General features: G+C 39.8%; 1 protein-coding gene across 4 annotated transcripts; it reads right to left on the minus strand.

Annotated features, from left to right (window-relative positions):
- Nucleotides 1-988: 988 nt before the first annotated feature.
- Nucleotides 989-23502, minus strand: LOC139671814 (glycerol-3-phosphate acyltransferase 3-like). 4 transcript variants are annotated; one of them, XM_071555086.1, is made up of 12 exons: nucleotides 19311-19580; nucleotides 11717-11789; nucleotides 9928-10198; nucleotides 8747-8821; nucleotides 7998-8087; nucleotides 6619-6712; nucleotides 6196-6311; nucleotides 4783-4838; nucleotides 4358-4443; nucleotides 3470-3598; nucleotides 2318-2397; nucleotides 989-1871 (listed from the first exon to the last, which is right to left on the minus strand). In XM_071555086.1, exons 1-12 carry the CDS (start codon nucleotides 19464-19466, stop codon nucleotides 1757-1759), a joined length of 1341 nt encoding a protein of 446 aa, XP_071411187.1. In that variant the 5' UTR covers nucleotides 19467-19580; the 3' UTR covers nucleotides 989-1756. The 4 variants fall into 4 exon arrangements, with proteins under 4 accessions (XP_071411187.1, XP_071411184.1, XP_071411186.1 ...); XM_071555083.1 differs by lacking the exon at nucleotides 19311-19580 and adding an exon at nucleotides 13071-13165; XM_071555085.1 differs by lacking the exons at nucleotides 11717-11789; nucleotides 19311-19580 and adding an exon at nucleotides 23353-23502.
- Between the last annotated feature and the right edge of the window lie 662 nt (nucleotides 23503-24164).

Consider the following 24164-nt stretch of genomic DNA (forward strand, 5'->3'; position numbering starts at 1 on the left):
CTTTCTTTGCTTACTCAGTCTCCCCCTTTTACCTCTGAACAGGAAGAAAGCACACCATAGCATGGGAAGGATGCTCTCAACAATTGTCTTACTGCAGTCTCTGTTAGCAACTCTCAGACCTCAGTCACACAGAAAGAAAGTCTCCCATTTTTAAACTCTGGCACACTGAAAAGATTTAACAGTTATCACAATTGTCTATCATATTTTGTCACATTTTTATACCTAGAAAATAAGTCAACAGCTTCAAAATCCACAGAAGCACAGCTTACTACAGTCAGGAGCCAGCAGCCCTCTTCCACAGCAGAGGAGCCTAAGGCAATTTTCCTCTGTAGCCACACTGGTAGCACTCTCCTACCTGGGTGGCTAAAAGCTTTGTAGAAGGGCAGTTTCTCCTACTGCTTACTCACAACACCAGTATTTGGACAGACTGATCCACCAAAAGAATTCACACACTCGTAGCAATGCCCTGCCTGGCCACAGAAAAGGAGAGCTCAGTTCCACACTACTTCCATGCCACGCAGCAGTTATCACCTCTGTTAGTCCCTTCTTTGAATATTAGTTTTCTGTACTCTCCAGCACTGGGCAGAGTTGTGTACCTGTCCCTCTGCAGGATGTGTTTGTGCTCACCAGAACAGATCCTTCATCTCTTTGTCAATGGGCTGCTGTTGTGCAAACCTTATTAACTGTTGCCAACACATCTGTCTTAGAGCACCTTGAGTAAAGTAACACCTGTTTGTTTGTGTTTCAGTAGTGATATTCAGATCATTAAAGAAGCCTTCCACATGTGAGCTACTTAACATGAGAGCAAAGATTTTATACCGATAAATACTGTCAGTGACAGAAATATTTCCATCACATACCCCTTAAGTGCACTTGATCTATTTATTCCTGGAGGGTGGGCTTGTCAGAGAACAAGTCCTTAGCCTTCACATCAAGTGGTGACACAAGCAGGTGGCGATCCAGAAATAACAACAGAGGACAATGGATGTCACATCAAAGGTTGTCTTTAATTTGCGTAATGCATACAAGCAGACACAGAACAGGATATAACAAAACCAGAAGATAAAATTTAATCTAAAACCCCAATATATTTTTTATGACATTGTTCTTGACTGTGACTAATTTATCTCAGCATTAGACACCCAGGCATCACGGACATGCTGCCATGGGCACTGTTCTGCTCTTTGTCAGAACAAAAAACTTTACATATTGCCATCCCTGGTCTTATGACATGGAGGGGAAAGTCAGCACCTTCTTTTTTTCCCTCTGATATCCAACACTTCCTCTCCAACATGCAATTCGGAAAACATATTTTGGTGATCTGCTTAATGTCTCCTGCCATCGGGAGATCTCTCTCTTCAGCAACATGGTTACTGTGGTTGACAGGAACACTGCCAGTGCAAGTCACTGAGACAGGCTAGGAGCACAGAGGTGTTCTGCTAGAAGTTAAGAAGTAACCATTTAAGTCCTCAAGGTATTGCAAATGTATTCAAATAGTGTTTTCGTGAACCTAAGTAATTTCATTGCAAATTTTTCTCATTGCCAGGGAGAATTTTACTAGTACATTGTATATTTTCCTATTTATAAAATTATAATATTTTGCATTAAATAAAGATATCTTTTTATGGTTTCCCTGCTGTGTCACATGCAAAATATCTTACAGGGACAGAAGGAAAACATGTTTGGTTTTAATATAAAAAACAGTCTATTTTCTGCTGGGGATAAGTCATGGAAAAATTAGATAAATAAATACCATTTAACAAACATTTCTGTTTCCCACAGATTCATTTTCTATTACTATCTGGCAGTATTTTTTCTGTTGCTCTTCCTTGAAAGACTCTTTGACTTTTTTCCTTTTTAGTCCCCCATCCCTGAAAGATACAGAAAAGAAACAGCCTTGAGCTCACTTCAGAGTCAAGGCAGAAAAACATTACAATATTTAGGCTATGTAGTCAAAGCAGTTTCCACTCAGTGTTGGATTTTGCAAGACAATGCTAAATGATCTGTACTGCCAAGACTTACCATTCAACAATGCCCTTCCTTTAACCCAGCATGTAAGAGGTAAATAATTCATTTTTACCTAATACTGTCTTATGGCTAGACCTGTCATCTCTATTTCTCTGTATACTCTATTATTCCATTTATTCTAATGGAATTGTTCAAGTAATGTTTTCTGACTCAGAGTCAGTAACAGTGATGGACTACAGTGCAAACAGAGCACATCTGGAAGAAGTTTTAAAGGATTCCAGGCTAATGTTTCAGAATATAGAACACATAAATATGCTTTAAAACCAATCTCAGATGAGTTGCTTCTTACCAAGGAAGCATAGACATTCCTCCCTGAGCAGCAATGACAGCCTTGACTCTGTTGGCAAAGTGAACAGCATCTTCTTCTTCCTGAAAAAAAATGTGAATTATTTGCTTTACAGCATAAATATTTTCTCTGTGCCTCACTTAAAGAAATAGGTTTTGTCAGACAGCAGGCATTTGGGTTTATTGCAGACCCAGAGGCCAGATGGGACTTGCAGGGCAGTTCCAGCTGATCCTGGGGAACACTGCTTGGTTTGCCACCAATCAGTGCTGAAAATAACTAAATGGGAGGCTCTCTGGCTTCTGGAGCAATCTCAAACACACAGTATGAGGTCACAGGTCTGGCCAGAGCAGGGGATGCATCTGCGCCCAGTACTTCAGTATGAGTATGAAGCTGGGAACACGACAGGATCACCCTTGCAGGAGTTGGGGTCCTTGAACAGGGCTGGGCCTGGTACATTAAACAACTGAGTTCACAAGAGTCTGCCCAGACTTCAGAGGACTGAAGATACATGAATTACAGCAGCTTCCCTGACAAGGTTAGGGCTGAGCAAAGACCACTGTAGGCAATACTAAACTGGGGCTTTGCTAGAGCAAAAGCCTTGAACGCTTTGTCAGCATCAGGGTAGAGGCAGTGAGGTGAGAGGCTGTGCCAAGTTGTGGGGTAAAGCTGGTGGGCAAAGGATTAGCAGGATATGCTGCAGGGTTGGGAAACAAAGTGGTGGGAGGAAGCTGTTACAAATGGTGGTAGCACACGGACACAGAAGGCAGAAGCAACCGTGTATGAAGTGAAGGCCTGAGCCTGTCTGTCACTTGTGGAGTAAAAAGAGGAGGTCTATGCCAGACTGAGGGGCAGGACTTCTGCAGCGTAAACCTATGTCTCTTCTAGTCTCAGGGATCAGAAGAAAGCAAGGCAACTGCACCCAACTAAAGCAATAGGAAGCATAGTGCAAAAATGTCTGAATATCTTGAAGATTAGTTTTTACTTGAAGATAACTGACCCACATAAATCCATGCCCAATTTTAAGACTATAGTTGCTTTCTGATCTTTGTTCATTAAGTGATCAATAAAGATTTGCAAACACTGTGCACAGTAACATTATCTTCCTTCTAAACAACACTTTACAAGTACTTTTGAAACACAGAAAAGTGTAAGTACCTCTTTGACCATCGGTGGCAGGTACCACACATTACAGACAATAGCCCAGCTGGTCAACACATTGAAACCATAGGTCATCACAGAATACTTTGTGCTGTTCCAGAAGGCGTCTCCAAATCGGGGGTCATACTGGAAGACAAGAATAAGCACAAGGCCATGATCTGCCACCTTAGTTTAAAATCACATAAGCTGCTTTGTTTTGGTCATAAAGTCACAATTCAATTTCTTTAATAAGGGGTGAATCTAATCACACTTCTAAAAGCATCAGTAAATTCAGAGTAAAGCTCCAACATTTGTTACACATTCCTAACAGTTTTCCTTTACAAGCAATGCAGGAACCCAAACTGTGACAGACTCACTGAAGCACAACTGTAACAAGACATTTACTCAAAACTTAAAGACTTATCATCTACAGATATGCTGACTAGAATGTTTCATTAAAAATGTTCACACCACTTTTAATTATTTTCTTAAGATCAGACATTACAGTTACAGAAAAAGTAACTAACATAACTAGATCCAGGGCAAAGTGGCTAAAGCTACTCAGAAAGACTTGGAAGTGTCAAGAAAAGTGTCTTTAATCTCAGAATACACAAGAGTCAGGAGCCCTAGAGCAGAAAGAGCAAGCAGAACTGAACACACAGCACGGCAAGTGCCTCTGTGTCTTTCAGGTTGCTCCTAACCAGTTGCAAAGATACTCAGTGAAACATTTCCCATACTGCACTGAACATTGCAAACCACAAAAAGTTTTCCTTTTCTCAGGGCTTATTCAGGACCTCATTCACACCAAACAAGACCCTTTCTAAGGTTTACACATGAACACCTTCTCTGACATGAGAAGCTTTCACAAATAATTCTTCCACATTTGGAAAACTGCAGTTACATTACCTTGATTGCTACTGGATGGATGGTCCCTCCTACCTCAAAGCTTCCCTTCTTAAACATCATTACTGACGTGTTGTTAATGCAGGTACCTGGCCAGAATTAAAACAGATGAAGAGCTGAATCCACTCTGAGAAAAGTATCAGCAAAGGAATCCTAAATGGTCTTAAGGAGACCTAAGCTGCTAAAGGAAAGGTAAGCTGGAACGTAATCCTAGAGCCTGTTCTGTCTTCCGTTATGTTATATGCTAAAGCAAATAGACTGCCATAAAACTGTTGTAATATTCTATAACCTGACTTTTAATATCTCACAAGAGCTAATTAATTCTACAGATTAAAAACAAACACCTCACTTGTAAAGACAGCATATAATAAACTGCATTCAGTGGCAAGAAGTGAGAAGAGCAATAAAATCAATATAGTTGTTCCTACCTTCTGGGAAAATTAAAATGGGTAATTTGGCCTTGTCTGCAATGTGTTCGCTAATTCTGTGGAGAGAAAATGAAATTTCAGTGTACATTTCATATTTATATTTGTCCAAGAATCTAAACATCCATCACCTCTTACATAAGACAAGAAGAGCCCTTGCCCATTGTCCTTTGCCAATCAGTAGCCTCAGCTGGGATGTGTGATAGTGAGACAAAGGCCTGAAATTATCTCTTACTGATTACAAAAGTACATTTTTTACAAAACTGTATGAAGTTTTATTTTACCATTTTAACCTAGTTAATATGAAGCCAGTAGCACTTGAAGCACCTAAAAATAACTTCCCAGATTCCAGATATAAACCCAGTCGAACTCTTTTGAGTGAAGTAATTCCATATTTCTAGTTTGCATGCCTTCTGGGTACACAACATCAGTTTTACATGTATCTAATGAACCACTATCTTACATTAGCTGCATCACTTAAAAACAAATGTATCATCACTAAGCAGAATCTTGACACCTAAATCTGTTGTTTTCCAAGACACTCATCTTTCCTATGACTCAAGAACATGCAGCTCCTCTCCAGTCTGCATTAGAGAACAAAACACCAGATACCATAAAATAAATAAAGAAATTATAATCATCCAGCACAGGGGACCTTCTCCAATTTTCTCAGTACAAACTGTCATAGACACTTAATGTTAGCTGTGTTGCACCCTCTTTCATGAGGATTTAGGATGACTAAGAACAATCTCCATAAACACCTTAGACAATAGGAACTGCCATATGGAGTCAATCCTGTTCGTGTCCTTAAAGTCCAACATGCCATCTCTGCCAGGAATCAATATTGCATGTCTGCAGAGCAGTATAGGCATTAAGCAAACATATTATAACACTACTCCAGGTGCTCTTCCAGCTTCTAGGAGCTAGGTGGTACCTTGGTTTTGGGGGTCTTTTTTGCTGCATTCACCCTCCCTTTATCCTGTGATCACAGCAGATACAACCAGCTTTGATGCTCAGAGCTGGTTAGTAAATGTACCAGGTCAAGCAGAAGTGCTGACAGAACTCTGATTTCTGTACTGATATCCCAAATCATCAGCCTCAAAACTGAATGAACAGGGTCCTGCCTGTGGCAGACAGAGTGATTGTGGCAATGTGGAAATTCCCAGAGATTTCATGGCAAATGATCAAAAGTCAAGTAGAGAGGTTAGATTGGTTTGGGCTGGAAGGGACTATCTAATAGACAATTGCTACACCCTGCACCTTCTCTGATGGAGCAGTTCCAAACCTTACACTGGTGACAACCCATAGCTGCCCACCCAAGAGAGATGCAGGGTGAAAACAGCCTCAGCTCACGCTTGGACCTCACAATTACCAGACCTGACTGGACAATTAAGTAAATGCCTCACACTACCTTACTTTTTCCTCACCAGGTGACGGTCTTTCATTTCTGAGCGCTCAAATAAGACATGCTGAGTGGTTTGCATGCAAGACTTTTGAATAAGTCCGATAAGCCCTCCATGTGCCTGGCCAACCTGCAAGCCCAAAAGAAACTTGTTACTATGCAAAGACACACACACACTTCAATAATAAAATTTTAAACAGAAATGTGGCTCACTGACAAAATCATTGACAAACTTCTAAGCTCACTGACAAATTATATCAATGTTCTTTGTCAGAAATGCGCACACATTTGCCTTCATCTATTCTTTTGCAGTCCAAAACATGAGTTTGAATGCTATCAAATCCCACTTTTTCTGCCAGTTAGTTTATCCTCTTACCCAACACTACATCTACAGGAATCTCAACATTACTGTAATTTACCAACTCTCTTGTTCATACCAAGGAATAGCATCCATCACTGGCCAGTATTAGGACATCTAATGGAGATGTGTGGTTGGCTACACAGATGCCTCCTTGCTGTGGTCTGTTTTCCCTGCAATGACAGCCATAAAGGTAATTAGTTAACATTTATTCTGCAGACTACAGGCCCCATCAGGTGACCCATCCAACAAGGATACATGCACAATCAAGACTGAATGACAAAAGCATTTCAGGCCCATGGCTTATCTGCAAGTCCATAGGAAGTGAGAGAACACAAAACATTTTAAAATACTAGTATTATTATATATATATTAAAATTTCTGGTAGTACATTACAGCAGATAAGTCATCTTCCCTCATACTTTTAAGAGTCCCTCACATTTCAGGAGTTCTGGCATTTCACCAAAATCAGTTTCCTTTTAGCTGAAAATATGAGATTTCACTGCAGTATGCCTTTTAGCTGCATTTATTACCATTCACAGAGGCACATGTCAAAGAATATTTGGACACTAAAATTCTAAAAGCAAAGACACTGGAGCATGATTTTGCTTTTCTTTCTAAAGCACAAACAAAATATTTCAAAAGCCTCCATTACATAAAGTATATGACTAAGCAAGCAAGACATTACAAAGATTTACCAAAATACCACCCATAATTTACTTCAGGAGAGAGCATAAGGAATGAGTTGCTAAAAAATCAGCTGCTGGGACAGCTGAATATTTTATGGCAATATTTTTGTATGTGATTAAAACAAGTTCATGGCAAACCTTGAAAAAAGTCTTAAAGTGTCATAGAATCATAGAATCAATTGGATTGGAAAAGACTTCCGAGATCATCAAGTCCAACCCTTGGTCCAACTCCAGTCCATTTACCAGATCATGGCACTCAGTGCCACGGCCAGTCTCAGTTTAAAAACCTCCAGGGATGGGGAATCCACCACCTCTCTGGGCAGCCCATTCCAATGCCTGATTACTCTCTCTGGAAAGAATTTTTTTCTGATCTCCAACTTAAATTTCCCCTGGCAGAGCTTGAGCTTGTGCCCCCTTGTCCTATTGCTGAGTGCCTGGGAGAAGAGACCAATCCCCACCTGGCTAGAACTTCCCTTCAGGGAGTTATAGACAGTGATGAGGTCACCTCTGAGCCTCCTCTTCTCCAGGCTAAACAACCCCAGCTCCCTCAGCCTCTCCCCATAGGACTTGTGCTCCAGTCCCTTCACCAGCCTTATTGCTCTTCTCTGGACCCAAGAGAACTCTGGACCTCTGTTTAACCAAGAACACAGTACTACTTCACCTACATATACCCTGCCAACACACAACAGAAGACACAGTAGGGCATGCAAACATCCTGACAGTGTCCAGATGATTCAAACAGCATTGAGAGCAGGGTGGTACCACTCACCTGTTGTGGAAGTGAACAAGACCACTCAGACATCGGACACCTAGTGTGGCACAGATCATCTGAACCTGGTTGCTCAGCCAGCCTTTTACTCTAAAAGAAATGAAGCCATACATACATTTCCAGTCCTGTGTAGTCACACCTAGAACAATGCAATGTAAACTGTCCAGATTATTCCCAATAGCTGTTACCACAAAGACCATACTAAGAGGATTTATTGCACTAACAATGACACAAAGAAGGAGGTCGTTGGGTATCAGAAATATTCTTGATCCACTCCCTTACTATAATCTATTCTAAACCCACGGGTTTCAAAGCAGAGAGGGTAGCAAGGTTTTGTTATATAGATTTCCTCTTCTGATCCACTAACATAAATTTAATATAAAACTATTTAGCTGGTGAATCACGTTTGAATTTCTTGCAGTGACAGGACACAACAATCTCAAAGGATTAATATGGACTTGCTCACAATAGGTGATTTATTTGCCCTGTTCTGACCCAGGTAGAGCATACTCTCTTTTATGCTCTAAGGCATGCTTTCAGCAGTACCAATCTGCCTTAAATTGCATGTCCACTTTCAGATGTCATTGTTGTACTCTCTTTCATAGTGCTCTATGAGTTTACAATAAAGAGGAAGTCACCTCATGATAGTCCACGTTAATCCTCTGGCCACAAGCAGAGTATTCCAACTACTAGCTCAAATCCTTAAAAAAATCAAAAAGAAATTGAAAGATCCTTCAGGAAACACCCACCTGCCATTTGGAAACTGTCCTACTACTGTAGTGGCCAACACCAGCAACAGGACGCTGAAAACAGACAAGAAGATGCTACAAAGTAAAATAATCTTCATTAAATGCCAAGAAGCAAAACTGGAAGAGTAAGCAAGAAAATATTTTATTTGGCTCGTTGATCCATTTTACAGTGCTTTCCTCCAGCATTAATAGCATCTAACTAGCAACACAAGCCACTTACAGCCAACAGAACAATACGAGCACATAGGGGTTTTTCACCCACTTAATCCTGCACTGGTTACAGAAACTTGTGCTGCCTGCAGCCTAACTTTCAAAAAGCACTATGCTGTGATCTGAATTTATCACATGGTGAAGAGGACAGCAAATAGTGGCTGGCATTCCTTTATCAGATGAGATTTCTCAGGGCCAAAAATGTTTCATTTTTTAAAATCTACCCAGAAATTTATGTATTTCCATTCTAAAAGGATGAAAGTTAAATGTCCTTGGCTAGACCAAAAGCAGTATAGAAGCCACTTCTACATAGATGTTGTCTTCTTAAGCTGTGTATCTAAGTTTACAGCCAGGCATATGTGCCTTGCTATGTGATTGACTGGTACAAAATCCCTCTCTGCACTGCAGCTAGGTTTTGAGTTGCTGCCCTCCCATCACAAGAATAAGAAATTCTAAACCTTCCTGTTCTTTGGAAGAACACGTGAATATTTATAATGGCTTGGTCAGTAAGACAAAGGTTAGTCTTTCTCAATAGAAAACCTTAAAATGCTGAACACAATAAGTTCTAAGTGGATGTCTTTTTTCCCCCCTCCCTCCATACAGCCCTGTGCCCCTTGAACACTGGCTTTGCTTCAAATCCCAAGTTCAGCACACAATCTTCCTGTCTTAGACAAGTAGAGTCTGATCCTTTAAATTGAAACAGTTGTTACTTTACCTAACAAAAAGATACCCAGTTCATTCCTATATAGTTTTGTTGGATTTGAAAAACAAATTAATTACTAATTACTATTAATGAATTGCAAATAAAACCCATGCATCATGAGAAATTTACATCTTCAGCACCTTCTTTTTCCTTCTAGAGATATTTCAGCTTAGATGTTATCTTGGAAAACAGACAATAGCATATTCTTTCACAGCTTCTGTAAAAAGTAACATAAAAGACAGATCCTAGCAAATTACACGGGCCTCACCGAAACGGCAGCAGGACGCAATACCGGATCAGGATCCCAATGACCCACACAACAGTCAGTTGCCAGCTGACATGGTGCAAGTTGGCATTGGTTCTGCTGAGAAGATTCCAGGACACCAGCTCCTCAGAGGAGAACCGTTGGGTGACTTCATCTTCTGCAACTGCCTCACATCCCTTCTTGGAGAAGTACATAACATCAGCAAGGCTGAAGCATCCTTGGCACCGGCCAACAATCTCCTCTTCCATGGGGGTTTCATCTCTCTGGATGATCCCTGCATGAGGAAATGAGTCCTCCTTCCACACGGTGAAATGAACAACATGGATTCCAGAGAGAGTAAAATACATGTGCTTTTTAGAAATAGCTCTCCTCCTACTCAAGCACCATAATTGCATTGTTATGCCTCATTTATGTGCTGACATTTAATTCCACAAGTTACTTCTCTAATCTTATGCCATATAACCCCCCTAAACTGCTGAGAAAGGAGAAAAGCATTCAGATAAAGCTGCAAATAAAACCTTGAGCACAACACCTACTTCATTGTCATTTACCAAACAACACCTAGAAATGTCAACAATGCACTGCCAAGATTGCAGATCCCTCCTGTTGCCCTGACTCAGATTCAGGCCATGTTTGTATAGTTGCTGTTCTTGCTGCTGTTGTTTAGTTTTTTTCCCAGCTGTAACAGACACCTGTCTCTGTTTTTTTTTTTTCAGAGCCTTCTCTCTTTCCTCACTACTTTAAGAGTCCCTCCCCTACCAAGAAATTTCAAAGTATCTAGATTTGTCCCCCCCCTCAAGACATACATAGTGTAACACACACATATTGTGCAGGAAATATGACAAAACATTTATGCTCTGCTGTTTGTAAAATAACACCCCATAGGACAGCCACACAGCAAGTTTCAGTGTGTTTGCTGAGGTCACCCTGAGATTAGATTCTTATCTTGCTGGTTATGGTAACTAAAATTGTTTTGATTCATACCTAACACTTGGCCTTTTTGTTTGCTTTTTTTGTTTGCTTTTTGGAGGGTGTGTATGAGATGCATTAGATGACATTAAATATTCATTATTCAAAATACATGTAATTTATCTTAATCAACATACTACTACCCCTAACCAGAATCACAAAACTTTCCTCCAGCTGTGCTTCAGTCAAACTTTCAACACGAAGGAAACCATCAGACCCAAAATTTATTAGCTGACAAATCAAACAGTCTATGTGACTAATGTCTAAAAATAGCACTACAAGTAAAATGATTACTATGATAACTTAAGCCACTCCCCTTAGGTCAAAGAAGAAAGGAAAAATAGTTGAGGAAAAAAACAGTCAGATTTTATCCTCATGCCTAGACAAAAATGCACATTTTAGCTGTGGCCCAGAGGATGATGTAACTCCTTTATCTGAGAGACCCTGGGGGTTTTTACATATGAAGAGTTAGAAGAAACAAAAGAGAATCCCTGCAGAGGAATGTCAAGAGCAAAGAACACTCAGTCCTCTCAATCTTGTTAAGAGAGAGCTGATGGAGTCAGAAAGCACAAAATAATCATGAAAACAGGGACAGCTTCCCCAGTCCTTACCACCAATGTCTTTCTATACCCACACTAGTCTCTAACTCCTTTTATTCAAGAAGACTCAATAATTCACAAATTATCTTGCTTATAACATACTTCTGTAGCTTTGTAACTTCAACAGTTATTTGCTTATAAAAACCCTTTCTAAGAATGATTTTTAAATAGTTGCCTTTTTACAAGATGAATAGTGTTATGTCCCCTTCACCCAGAGATCTTACCAGTGGAGATTAAATTTTCAAGTGCCAGTGCCTTCTGCTGTTTTACTCCCTCCTCAACCTGCAGGGTGGCCCACTGTTCCCAAAACAAGAAAAGGAGATGTTGATAGTTTTAATTTCATCAATTCCAGACATTCTGTAATTACCTTAGGTGAGTTATCTTTTTTTTACTCCTACCAGGAGTCTTTTACTCTTGTCTTTCACTCCTACCAGGTCTTAGATTTTCATTTTTCAAATTAATCCCAAAGGCTGTCCTGCACACCTCCTGTTTAATTTGTTACAGAGAGTACCTTTTGCCATTTCCAAGGAAAATTATTTGGCTCAAACTTTTCAGGACCTAGATGTAGTCTCATGGAGACTATGAGACCCATGAATCCAAAACTCTCTCTTCTCCAGTTAGCTTCAGGAAACAGGGTTATACAAACTACTATTATTGACATTAGAGAGATGCTGAAAAAATAGATCTAAAATTTGGATTTCAGAGAATAAAAAAAATTACCTCACTTTTAGGGCATTAATACGGTTTCTGTTAACAGAAAACAGAGACAGCAACATTTTGTATCTATGGTATTTCTGAAGGAGTAGCTTTGGTAATGGGCTTTCACCCTTCCCTATCTTCACCTTTTTGAGCTAAACAGGTTTCTCCTCCCCATGTAGAACATCATAAAACTCTTCATTAGCAAAATCAAATATACCAATATACCTATTTTTTCAAGTTTTTATTGTTTTGAATGTTTTCATCATACAGATATAAAGAGTGACTCAAGTGAGCCCTAGATCTTCCTGTATTTATGTCAAGATACCTCACCTAACAAAGGACACAGGATGGCTCTGCTAATTATCAAAGAACCAATGACCCACTTAGCTTATGCCTTCACCTACTATTAAAGCTTCCCATCTACAGCAGATAAGGATAGTCCATCTGCTTCACGATAAACTCCTGCTATGGGGTATATTTCCCTCTTACTGATGTGCAGCTACAAAGCTGATCTCAGATAGTCTTCTCTACATTACAATGTGTTGCATATGCTAACAACATCAAGTAGCTTTTTTCCATCCTTAGATTTTGCACATTACTAGCTCCTTCTGTAGCATTAAAGTTTAAGTCAATAACAAAGGGACACTTTGCCAAGGCATAATTAGGATATTCTAGCTACCCTTAGTTGACTTTTTTTACCAGCCATCTTAAAAGAAAAAACTGAAAGCAGAATAACTCCATGCAAAACCATCTATTAAAACACCATAAAACAAACAGACAAAACCAAAAAAGAAATTAAAAAAAACCCACACCACAGACCTTCACCTTGTCTATACTTCCCAATTATTGTCTTGAAAAGGTCAACAGGTACATCATCACCTCTCTCAATCTTTTGCAACACATGGAGAGTCATTCAGAATTGTGGAGCCAGGGGATGTCATGAAAACAGCAGCCCACACACTGAGAAATGAAAGAACATATAGGACAGGTACAGGAACGTTGCAAAAGAGTAAAGGCAGACATGTGCCAAATATAACCTTTTTATAATGTATCGCTGGTCCTCTCTCCTTCCCCAGTATCCTTTAGGATAGTTGTATGGCATGAGGGAGAAAAATAAATAAAAATCACTGAGCTTGACAAATAAAGCCTTTTGCCTTTCTCTCTGCTTTCCTGTCTCCTTTCTACCACCCTTATCTTGCCTATCATGGTCCTCCTACATAAAAAGGCACCTGGCAACTGGCAAGCACTGTCAGAAACAGGCTTGCTCATGCTGTCCTGAAGGACTTGAATACCTCAAGGAGGCTGGCTTTTGATTCCCAGATAGAAAAAGGGTGATTAATTACTGACAAAGCCGACTCAAAATATATGTTAACTAATTTAAATGAACAAGACAAGTCAAAAGCAACAAAAAATTATAATGATTACTAGTAAACTATAAAGTCTTACCTCATAGCACAGAGAAAGAGTGAGACAAAAGTGGCTGTAACTAAAGAGTCAAGGCTACAAAGGCAGGGCACGAGGTAGATGAGGAGAAGCTTTCAAGAGGCTGAACAGTTACACAGGGTTTGTGAGTCTGGAAGAGAGCTGGCCAAGATGCAATGGGACAGAGGTCAACAAAGTCTGGACTGACACAGAGCAGGTACATAAAGGACAGTCATCCATTTTCTCTTCTAACACAAGAACTGGGGTTTATCATAATGAAGTGTTGGACAGAATGTCCTAGCGAGAAAAAGGCAATATATTTCCACAAAACACCGTTAAGTTGTGAGTTCATTGTCCAGAACACATGACCAGAGAACACCTGAAATGGGAGCAGTTACAAAAAAACATGGGTGAAAATCATCATGGGACACAAAACTCTCCTAACTCATGAACTGGCATGGGAGGCTGAGGCAACAAGGAGCTAGGAGGGAATCTGGCCATACAACCACCCAGCTCTCCAGCTTTTCGTGGAGAAATTGAACTGAGGCCTGTCAAAACCATCTGTCTGGGTCAAACTCTAGACTGACCCAGCAGAGGAGTTACTATGTTGTTCTGCATCTGTATATATAATTTGTTTTTAAAAATTAAATAAGTCTCCCGTGATCACCTTTGTATTGCACAGTATTGAGACAGAGCTGTCATGCTGGTCTTTGTTGCAAAACAGTAATGAAAGGATGTTTTAAATGCCTTACAAAAAAACCCCCACAGATGTTGCAACTAACACTGAATTTAAGTATTAAATGTAGCAACTTCATTCCTAAGTTTGCTGACTGAATGAGAACTCAGCTGCTGTGCTTTCCTTGGTCTCCTTTCTGAAGTGATGAGAACACAAGGAGTCCAAACATTCAGTGGTTGATCCCAGCTGGAATACTGAAGACTTGACAGCATTGGACTCCAACAGTCCATTTGTTTAAGCTGCCTGTAATTACATTCTAAACATAACAAGGGTGCCCAGTACTTGGTTATATTAATTACTTCATAGTACATGACATGAACAGCTATACAATATGGAATGTTCATTTTCTGAAATCTCACTTTTTGTCATTTTCCTCCCTTTTCCATTTAAAGTATTCTATTTTTCCATACTATGTAATAATTCAGTTTTGCCTCTTTTCCCATATTTTATTACCTCTTCTCTCATGTTCTCACAAAAGGTTTTTCTAATCACTCATTCCACTGGTTTCTCTCAATCTTTTTTTCATATGTGACAAAGACTTTGGGCCAATTACTCCATGTAAAGTCTTTCAATACAATGGCAAAGAGAAGGTCAGTAGGTTTTTAGCACAAACTGAAATCACACTCTAAGATCAAGCCTTCATGATCTTTTTATCCAACAGTCCTTTCTGTCTGGACTCATTCCCCCTTTCCCATCACAACCATGGAGCCAGACCAAATGACTGGAGTATTACATTGCAAGTCTGGGAGGATGTGACTGTCCATCATCAGATTGTAAGAAGGACTCACAAATCTCCCTGTCTGCTCTAGAGAGGGCTCATGTAATGGGTTGAGAAGGGTCACAAACATCTGTTTGGGATGAGAGCCCAGGTGTAATTTGTTTGGGGTTTGATGCAGAAACTAGCTCAGGATAACCATGTATTTGAAAGCACAGCAAGGAGCTTCTTTCACTAGTTTAAGTGTCTGCAACATCTGCCTATACTCGAGCAGGAGTTTACAACGTATCACCTACCTCCAGGTAGAACAGAGCTATCAATTCAAAGACTATTCAACAATTATTAGCTGCATGATGTCTTTCCTACATGTGAGTATCTCTCAAGAAACAACAATGCTCCAGTTTCATACAGAAGTTCAGAACCCCAAATTCCAGAAGATTCTTGGCAAATAGAGCTACAACTGTTTAACATATTTGTTGACTCTCCACAGGACTGTGAGAGCATCATGTAGATTTCATCATAGCAAAGGCATTTTCTTTTGCAACAGCTGGAATAATGTCCCCAGCACAACTGTGCTAGTATTGCCATTTCCACCAAACTCTGATATAGACAAGCAAATACAAAGCTCAGAGAAAACACATTATTTACAAATAAAAGTTTACAAACACATGGGAGAAAATAACCCTATCAGAAACAAAATCACATTCATCTTTATCACTTCCAGAAATATTTTAAGGATAAAATAAGGGTAGTAATAATAATAATAATGGTGAACAGTTATGCAATTCAGAAATTACTCTATTGGAGATCTTTTCTGTTGTATTATTAACATGTTCTCAAAAAAAATTTTTTTTCACAAACAAAACCACTCACCCCACAAATTTTCAAACCGTGAATCTTGTTTGTAAAAAATATTTTTTTCTTTCTAAAACAAGTATCTAGATTGCTTGATGGAAAAGCAGCAGAGGGTACAAATTATTTCCAGACATGATTACGTCTTTTCCATTTGTTCCAATCACTGATCACAGTGCTAAAACACTTCAGTGAAGTCAAGAAATCAAATTTTCTTATTTCATCATATACTACAATTATTTATTGCTTAGCAATACATCTGAAAATTTGAGCTTTATTCTAAAATACCTTTTTTTTTCTCCTGCCAAATTCAGTAAGGGCTACAGATATGCTTTCTTTGAAAAATACTTTTTGACTTTGAAGTCCTTGATTTCAATCTCTTCTATTTTTCTCAAGTTGACAAACATGTAGGAAAATAAAACATCTTTTTCCTCTGCCTCCCTCTTTGTCATTTACAGCTGTAAGAAACAAATATAGTGTTGTCAGGTGAGAAGTTTTCTATTAATTTTGCTGGTCTACATAACAGACAAAATCAAATACAACGCAATGGAGAATCCAGTCATAGTCTCAAGGTTGCATTTTTGCTGAAACATTAACCAGCTGTTTGGTACTTCCTAAAGCACTGATATTCCTCCAGTATAATCAATAGTGTGCTAATTTATGACTAAGCATCTGCACGTGGCCTTTTCAGCTTAGCTACCCAGTAAGGCATCCTTTTACACCATTCAAGAACAGGAACCATGGACAGTCTCTGTGCATCACCCCATTAGAAATATCTCAGGCAGATAATGTCACAGCTAGAAACCAGTTGACAGTTCACTAGGCTTTCAATGTCAAGTTGTTTATTTCTTGAACAAGGGCTGCATACAGGCCTGCTTTAAAGCTGACTGTATCTCAAGCTGCAATTTTGGCCATATTCTGGTGAATGAGTCCCAGGACTCCAAGGACAGGCCCCGAAATTAAATGCCCAACCTTTAACCCAGCATTTTCAGTCCTACCCTTTCTTGCAAAGAACCTATTGGGCCACAGCACAAGGAAAGGTGACCTAACATTCCTCCATCCTCTCTCCCTCCCATTACCCACAAAGATAGCTCTTAGTTACTCTTTTGGCACAAGGAGAAGAATTTGAACAATACTTTGAAGAAAATAGTTTGAATTACTTAGAATCACAGAATCATAGAATCGATTGGGTTGGAAAAGACCTCCAAGATCATCAAGTCCAACCCTTGGTCCAACTCCAGTCCCTTTACCAGATCATGGCACTCAGTGCCACGGCCAATCTCAGTTTAAAAACCTCCAGGGATGGAGAATCCACCACCTCTCTGGGCAGGCCATTCCAATGCCTGATTACTCTCTCTGGAAAGAAGTTTTTTCAGATATCCAACTTCAATTTCCCCTGGTAGAGCTTAAGCCCGTGCCCCCTTGTCCTATTGCTGAGTGCCCGGGAGAAGAGACCAACCCCCACCTGGCTAGAACTTCCCTTTAGGCAGTTCTAGACAGTGATGAGGTCACCTCTGAGCCTCCTCTTCTCCAGGCTAAACAACCCCAGCTCCCTCAGCCTCTCCCTACGGGACTTGTGCTCCAGTCCCTTCACCAGCCTTGTTGCTCTTCTCTGGACCTGCTCCAGCACCTCAATATCTTTCCTGAACTGAGGGGCCCAGAACTGAAAGAAGATGAAAACAGAGGAAACTCCCTTTTTGCCCATTGGACAATTAGGGAACAGCTTTGAACTGAAAAACAAAACAAGCCAGCCTGGACTGCAGTGCATGGAGCTGTGCTGTTCCTGTTATTAGCTGCTGTGGCCACAGGGAACTACACATAGAAGGGTACACCTGATCACATAACAATTAACTTCATTATTTCTTTTTTGATAAATTGATCCTCCACATTATGAACACAAAATTATCATGCTCATAACCTGTTACAAAAACTGTGGAAATAACATCTAATGTGCTTTTAAAAAGAGAAGTGCCTTCCTATATAAAGCACACACTGGGTGTGTCAAATGCCCGTTAAACTTGGGAAGCCACTGGGGGGGGGGGAAATACAGAAGTTATTTTAATGTCTCCTAACTGCAGCAGCAGAACTGTCCAAAGGCCTTCTTAAATTCGATATGAGAGTGCCTCTTAATCAGGGTGCAGTAATCAGCATACCACTGGCTGTTTGAAAAAACATATCACATATAAAGGCCAGTATCACATATAGCCACTGCAGGCAGTCATTTCCATCAGTATCTGAAAAAACAAGTAATCCCTAAACTTTACAGTCCGCTGCATTTTGCCAAATGATGTTCATACAGCTGAAGACAGATCCCACCCAGGAGCTCTTACTCAGTATTAAAACAAAACAAGAAACTAAACAAAAGAAACACATACAAAAAAAAAGAGACAGAAGAATTACAAGACAGAAAAAAAAAAACAGAATTAGTAAGGTAAGATGGTCATGATGTTAACTATATCACACTGCTATAGACATGTTCTACCACAGAAATAGATAACTCAAACAGCTAAATTAATAATAATAATAATAATAATAATAATAATAATAATAATAATAATAATAGCAACAATACTAGTAATATGGGGGGGTTTGCCACAAGTTGAAAGTGTATTCACAGAAAGCAGGTTTATGCCAGAAGCTCAAAGTTAATCTACTAGAAAATAAAAATGCCTCACTGTTCAATATGATGAATTCACTGCACCTACTTCTGGCTAATGATGGATATGAAAAGTCAGACTTGAAAAACTAAATGGAATTCTGGCTTATTAAAAGCCCCAGAAATCTTTTACTAATATCAGCGGAATCAGGATCTTAGACATGATCTGTTCATCCCTACAAAAATTACACTTTTAGAAGGTTGCACAGATTCCTCAAGTCTCATACAAAATAACATGTAACGAACTGCTGGATCCCACAGATTCATATCTGAAAGAAGCAGCACACAGTCAATATTCTTACCTAGAATATTAATCCCATGTAATTAAAATAATCCAAATAAAACCACTGAAGCTTATGTACATCTAAAATCCATGTTCTTATTACTTACCAACTCACATAAACTAATTCATCTTTTTCTTTGTATTTGACTTGTCATGAGTATTCTATTTCCATGAAGTACTTTAACCAGTCTGAATTAGGAGAATAAATCATGGAGTCTCTAATGCAAGAAAAACTCTAACCAGTAGAAGATTATATATAAACCAACATATAACTAGTTATCATTAAAAACACCTCTCAAAAGACTACCACACCAAATAAAGCTTCAAACAACACATCCAAGTTAAAGGAATTCTTTCTGCTGACTTTTATGGCTTCTATATCAAATGCACAGATTTTTATTATTAAACGTATCCTGTAGCAAACAAACACCTTTTGAACATAATTCTCAACTTACCTCTAATATTTTTATTACAATTTTCACATAGATATGAGAAATCCCCAATGACACTCGGAACACGGAAGGCAACAAAACTAACGCCACAAACAAGATTACCCAGGTAGACAAAATCCTGCTTTCTGCAAGGCCATGGCCCTCTCTATTTTCTTCCATGCTTACTCCTCCAAAATGTCAACGAGCTGCCTTTCTGAGAACATATGTTCATGTGTAGTGGAGAATCTAGCAAGCAGCAAGAGACAGAGGCAAAGAAAAATTACACATTCTAAGATCCACAGCTATCTCTAGATGAAGGCTGCTGCTCAGTGAAGCCTGACATCACAAATACTCTCAGTGATAACATGATTTCTACCCTTTATCCCGCCCTAACTCCACCCACTTCCTTGTAATTGATAAGCATTTACTCACCAGGAGAGAAGAAAGAAAAAACATAAGTAATAATATGTGTTAGGTAATTAGATACTGCCAATAAGAAAACTTTTCAATCTGTCAACTAGTTTTCACAAGGTGTCCTGCCAATAAATTACAATACAGAACTAGGTGGGTGTGGTTTTCAGTTCCTAAAATCTCTTCTAAACCTCATTTAATATACATGAAGCACTCCTCCAACTGACATTTGCACAAATTAGTGACTCATTTAGTCAGATTTTATACTTCATCAGTAAATAACCCCCTCATTTTGGTATTTGACCAAAGGAATGAAACTGAAGCTTCATTTTGAAGCTTAACTGAAGCAAGTCAGGCTTTTTTATTTTATTTTTTAATAACAGATGTTAAAGGAAGATGCAAGTTTCAACAGGCAGGGATTGAGAATACGTTAAACCTGCTCCCTCCACTGCTCTACCAGAAATTATCCAAAAAGCCTGTATTACAGGGTTACAAAATACACTGTTGTGAAGTAACAAGCCATCCACCTGTGCATCTATTCACTCACAGAACTGAGATGCAATAGACAATCCAGTTTCTCCTTCTATCCTATCAAATGTCAATAATTCAATTCAGTATTTTTTAGGAAAGGCCCAGTTTAACTCCTTACAGTCACCTCTCTCCTGCCTTTTTGTATGCATCACAGAAGATACAGAAGTGAGTAACTCTAGAACTTGAGGGGAGCCCACCAGCTGTTTGTTCACAACCTTCTTGGAGAACAAATTAACTAACTTTGGTAGAATGAGCAAAACTTCCAAAACAGTGATATGCTACTCCACGAAAGATCTTCCCTTTGCTCATACTTAACATTAGTGTGTTTGTCTAAAGCTGGGGTTGTCCTTTTAAAATATTCCCATTCCCACATACCATTGTTTGGTTTGTGGAATAGCCTCAGTACATACAAACCAGATTCCTTAGAAAAGAAAGCAGATGCAAAGATCCTGTGTAGGAAGTGCACCCAACACCCTCCAGCCAGTAACAGAAGCACAGGTATCAGAGTGGGCAGTACCACCTCCAAGTCCTCTGACACCACATGCCAAGGCACCAACAAACAGTATCCTGACATGTTACAAGCTCACATGTAGGTACAGAAAAATCACAAGTGAGCAATTCAGATCTATATAAGATCCTGTAAGACTGAAACCAGCCTGCATCAACCCTGTGAGACTGAGGGCAGCTAAGAATAAACAAGTCACAGCTGCTTGGAGGAGTTAGCTACTCCCTAGAGGTCTCTCATGGGAGCTCCTCAGGTTTCTCACAGCACAGCGGAGAGGTTCTTGAAAACATCTAGGATAAGTTCTCCAAAACATTGGACTTGTGAGATATGGGTTATAACCAATTAAAGTTTGTGGCTTGATGGTGTTAGGTTCAACTTAGCCAATGGTGTGTAGCTTTAACCCTATATAAACCGTGTGCAGTGTGTAATAAATCAGCATTCACTCAATCACATTGATCTGTGTGTGGTGTCCAGTTCCTCCGCTGCATATTTATTTCTTTCTTTACTCACGTGAATCCATGGCATGCTTCTTGCGCCATATAGTGAGTCAAGTTGCTCATAGTATCTTCAGATTTGCTGCTGAATGACATCCCTCAGGTCTTTGCAACTACATTGCAATCTTTTTCAGCAATCTAACTTGTCTTTTGTGTTTTCTCATTACTTAGCTTCTTTATGTTCTCTGACTTCTTTCTGAGCCTTCTGTATCTTCTAGAAAATCTTGCTGCCCTGTTTGTGTGTTTCTGCCTTCCCATTGTGCTTTCTCTCAATGATAACCTTAAGCCTCTCACTCTCCCATCACACTGCCTCTACCAGGTAAGCCAGTAACCTCCAAAAGGCTCCAGTTCTAGGCTTCCCTACGGACAATGTTTCATTGTGTGTAAGGCAACTTTGCTCACCCATTTCTGTTTAGCTACCATTCCTTACATTCTCATTTCTGGTCGCCTCCTCGAGTGGCTTGCCCAGATAACAAATGTTCCTTAGGGTGGCACATGGTGGAGAGCTGGATGAACAGGCGTTGATCCACCTGGCACAAGGCAGTGTCTCTGAAGAGCCGTCATCAGCCCCAGCACAGGGGATAAGTATGCATGTCGCCTGGGTGCTAAAAACTTTGTGGGTGGGAGGGTGGAGGTAGTTTCTGGGACCTGACTAAGGCAGGAAAGGTGGGCAAAATTAAGTACTGATAGGACACCATGAAGTAACAGGAAGATGTGGTGATTTGCTTAATGGGATGCCTCAGCAATAAGTTTAGGCATACAAGAAACAGATCCTTTCCTGAAAGGATAGAAGGAAAGACAGGCTTCCCTACCCTGGGTGTGCAGAAAAACATGTTTCCTCTCCTGAATGAGGGAGAATTGTTTTCCATCCTGTGAAACCTTATCATTTGCACTTCCTGTATAACTCTAACAAAATCATATTCCCCACCATACCATGAGCACAAACAGACACTGTAATTCTTCCCTGCCACTTTCTAAAAAGCAGAGAGCAAGGAACCCCCTCCCATGCCCATCCCTCCATCATGCTTCATTTTGGGAATACAGCCCTTTGTCAGCTATAATTTTCCCTGGCAAACCACTCAGTTCAAGACATATGAGATTTTTTTGAGGGCTGCTGAGACAATTGCCACAGGTATATCAGGAGGAAAAAAAAAAAGCAGAACAGGTTTAGAGGGGGAACAAATAGAAAGGCCTTGGTAGTCTGTTGCTTTTCACCCAACATGACACATTTGACACAGAGCAAAAGATAATGACTACACCTGTTCCACTCAGTTTGCTCCTGGACACACAGCCCTGCAACAACCCACTGCAGTGAAAGCATCAACTTGAATTCATGGGCCAGCCTGGAAGGCCATAGGGACAGCATTCCAATATAAAGTGAAAGAATTGAAGAGTTGCCAGTATGTCAAGAAAAGCCATAAGACAATGTGCAAAACTCTCTGTTCATGAAATCCAACTTAGAAGAAAAAGATGCTGGTGACACAGGAGGAATTCAAGAGCAACACTCTCTTTAATGAATCTCAAATTGACACCCACAAGCATAAGAAATTCACTTGAAACCATTCCTGGTCTCCCAGGGAAATGAAAAGGAGATGAAATGTGCATCAGCTGCCTACTCTTGGCTCTCGATCCCTTGAGGTCATTCTACTAATTTCTTATTGCAAAATATTGCCTAATGCATAATTGCCAATTGTCAGAGGGAACTGGAATCATGACCCATTTATTTTTTCAATGCAAGGAGAAGCAAACACAGCATTGACCTCAGTCTATCTGTAGTGCCTTCATGGAAGTTAAATTAAGTAAGAACAACCTTTTCCTGCACAGGAGTAGCTATACAGCAGTAAGTATATACACATAAGCACATGTATATACACTGTGAACAGATAAAGATCTGCAATGAGACATAACAGCTTTCAAGAAGTGCCACTATGAGTCTGTCTTCCCTCTGATATGCTCCCTACTGCAGACACAGACTGGAAATAAGTCCTGGAGTGTCCTCAAAGAGAAGGAATCCCACATTCACAGAAATTTTGGGAACCACTCTTTCCAGGTATGCTTCATTCTTGTTCAGTATTAACTATTCTAGTGATTCTGAGGGGATGTGATACATGAGTTTGCAGCCTACCTTTCTGTAACGCCTTTCTTATCAGACGACCCACTGCATGTTCCCAGCAGATACTGGTCCAAAGGAGCACTGACACATCAACTTCAGCCAGGTGGTGCTTCAGATGTTGATGTAATACATTCACTAAAGGTTAGCAGAGAGAAATTTCTACCTGAGCCACTTCTACAATGATCATGACTATCAATCATGATCCACCATCTATCAGCTGATCTTTTTTAGAGTAAATATACAAGGTGGATTGTTTAAGCGTTTTGAGTTACAACATGATCAAGTACAAGCATTGCCTTTAGGCGTATGAAGGAGTTATTATTGCTAAATGTTCTCCTGATGCCAGTTGTAGGATTCCCTGGTCTTTCTGTGTGAGTTTTGCCATGCTACAAAGCAGATGGATTTACTTAGAAAAGCCTTGTAAACCAATGACACAGAGTCCAGAGAGCAAGCATCACTTAACATTCAGGGGTACCAGGATTATGCTTTGCAGGATAAGAAAGTCTTTCAAACAGGACTGACCAGAGCATTCTGCACTACAGTAATTCTGATGTGTGTATTCACATATGGAAACTACCAAGAATATGTATCTTTCAAATGCAGTTGAAGATCACCTGTTGTGTGGTAAGCATGTCAAGTGCAATATTTATTCATAGAAACCACACTATCTGCATGCATTTAAGTGCAACTATGTACTTCTCTGCATTAGCACTCTAATGATCTATATCTGCTGCTCTTAAGGTCTATACAGATCCCATCTATGCCACTAAACAGATGTGTGTTTATATCTGACCACAGTAAGATTGTGCTATTTAGGCTTTATC

The sequence above is a fragment of the Pithys albifrons genome, chromosome 5, assembly GCF_047495875.1.
Source record: "Pithys albifrons albifrons isolate INPA30051 chromosome 5, PitAlb_v1, whole genome shotgun sequence".
Classification (NCBI taxonomy): Eukaryota; Metazoa; Chordata; class Aves; order Passeriformes; family Thamnophilidae; genus Pithys; species Pithys albifrons.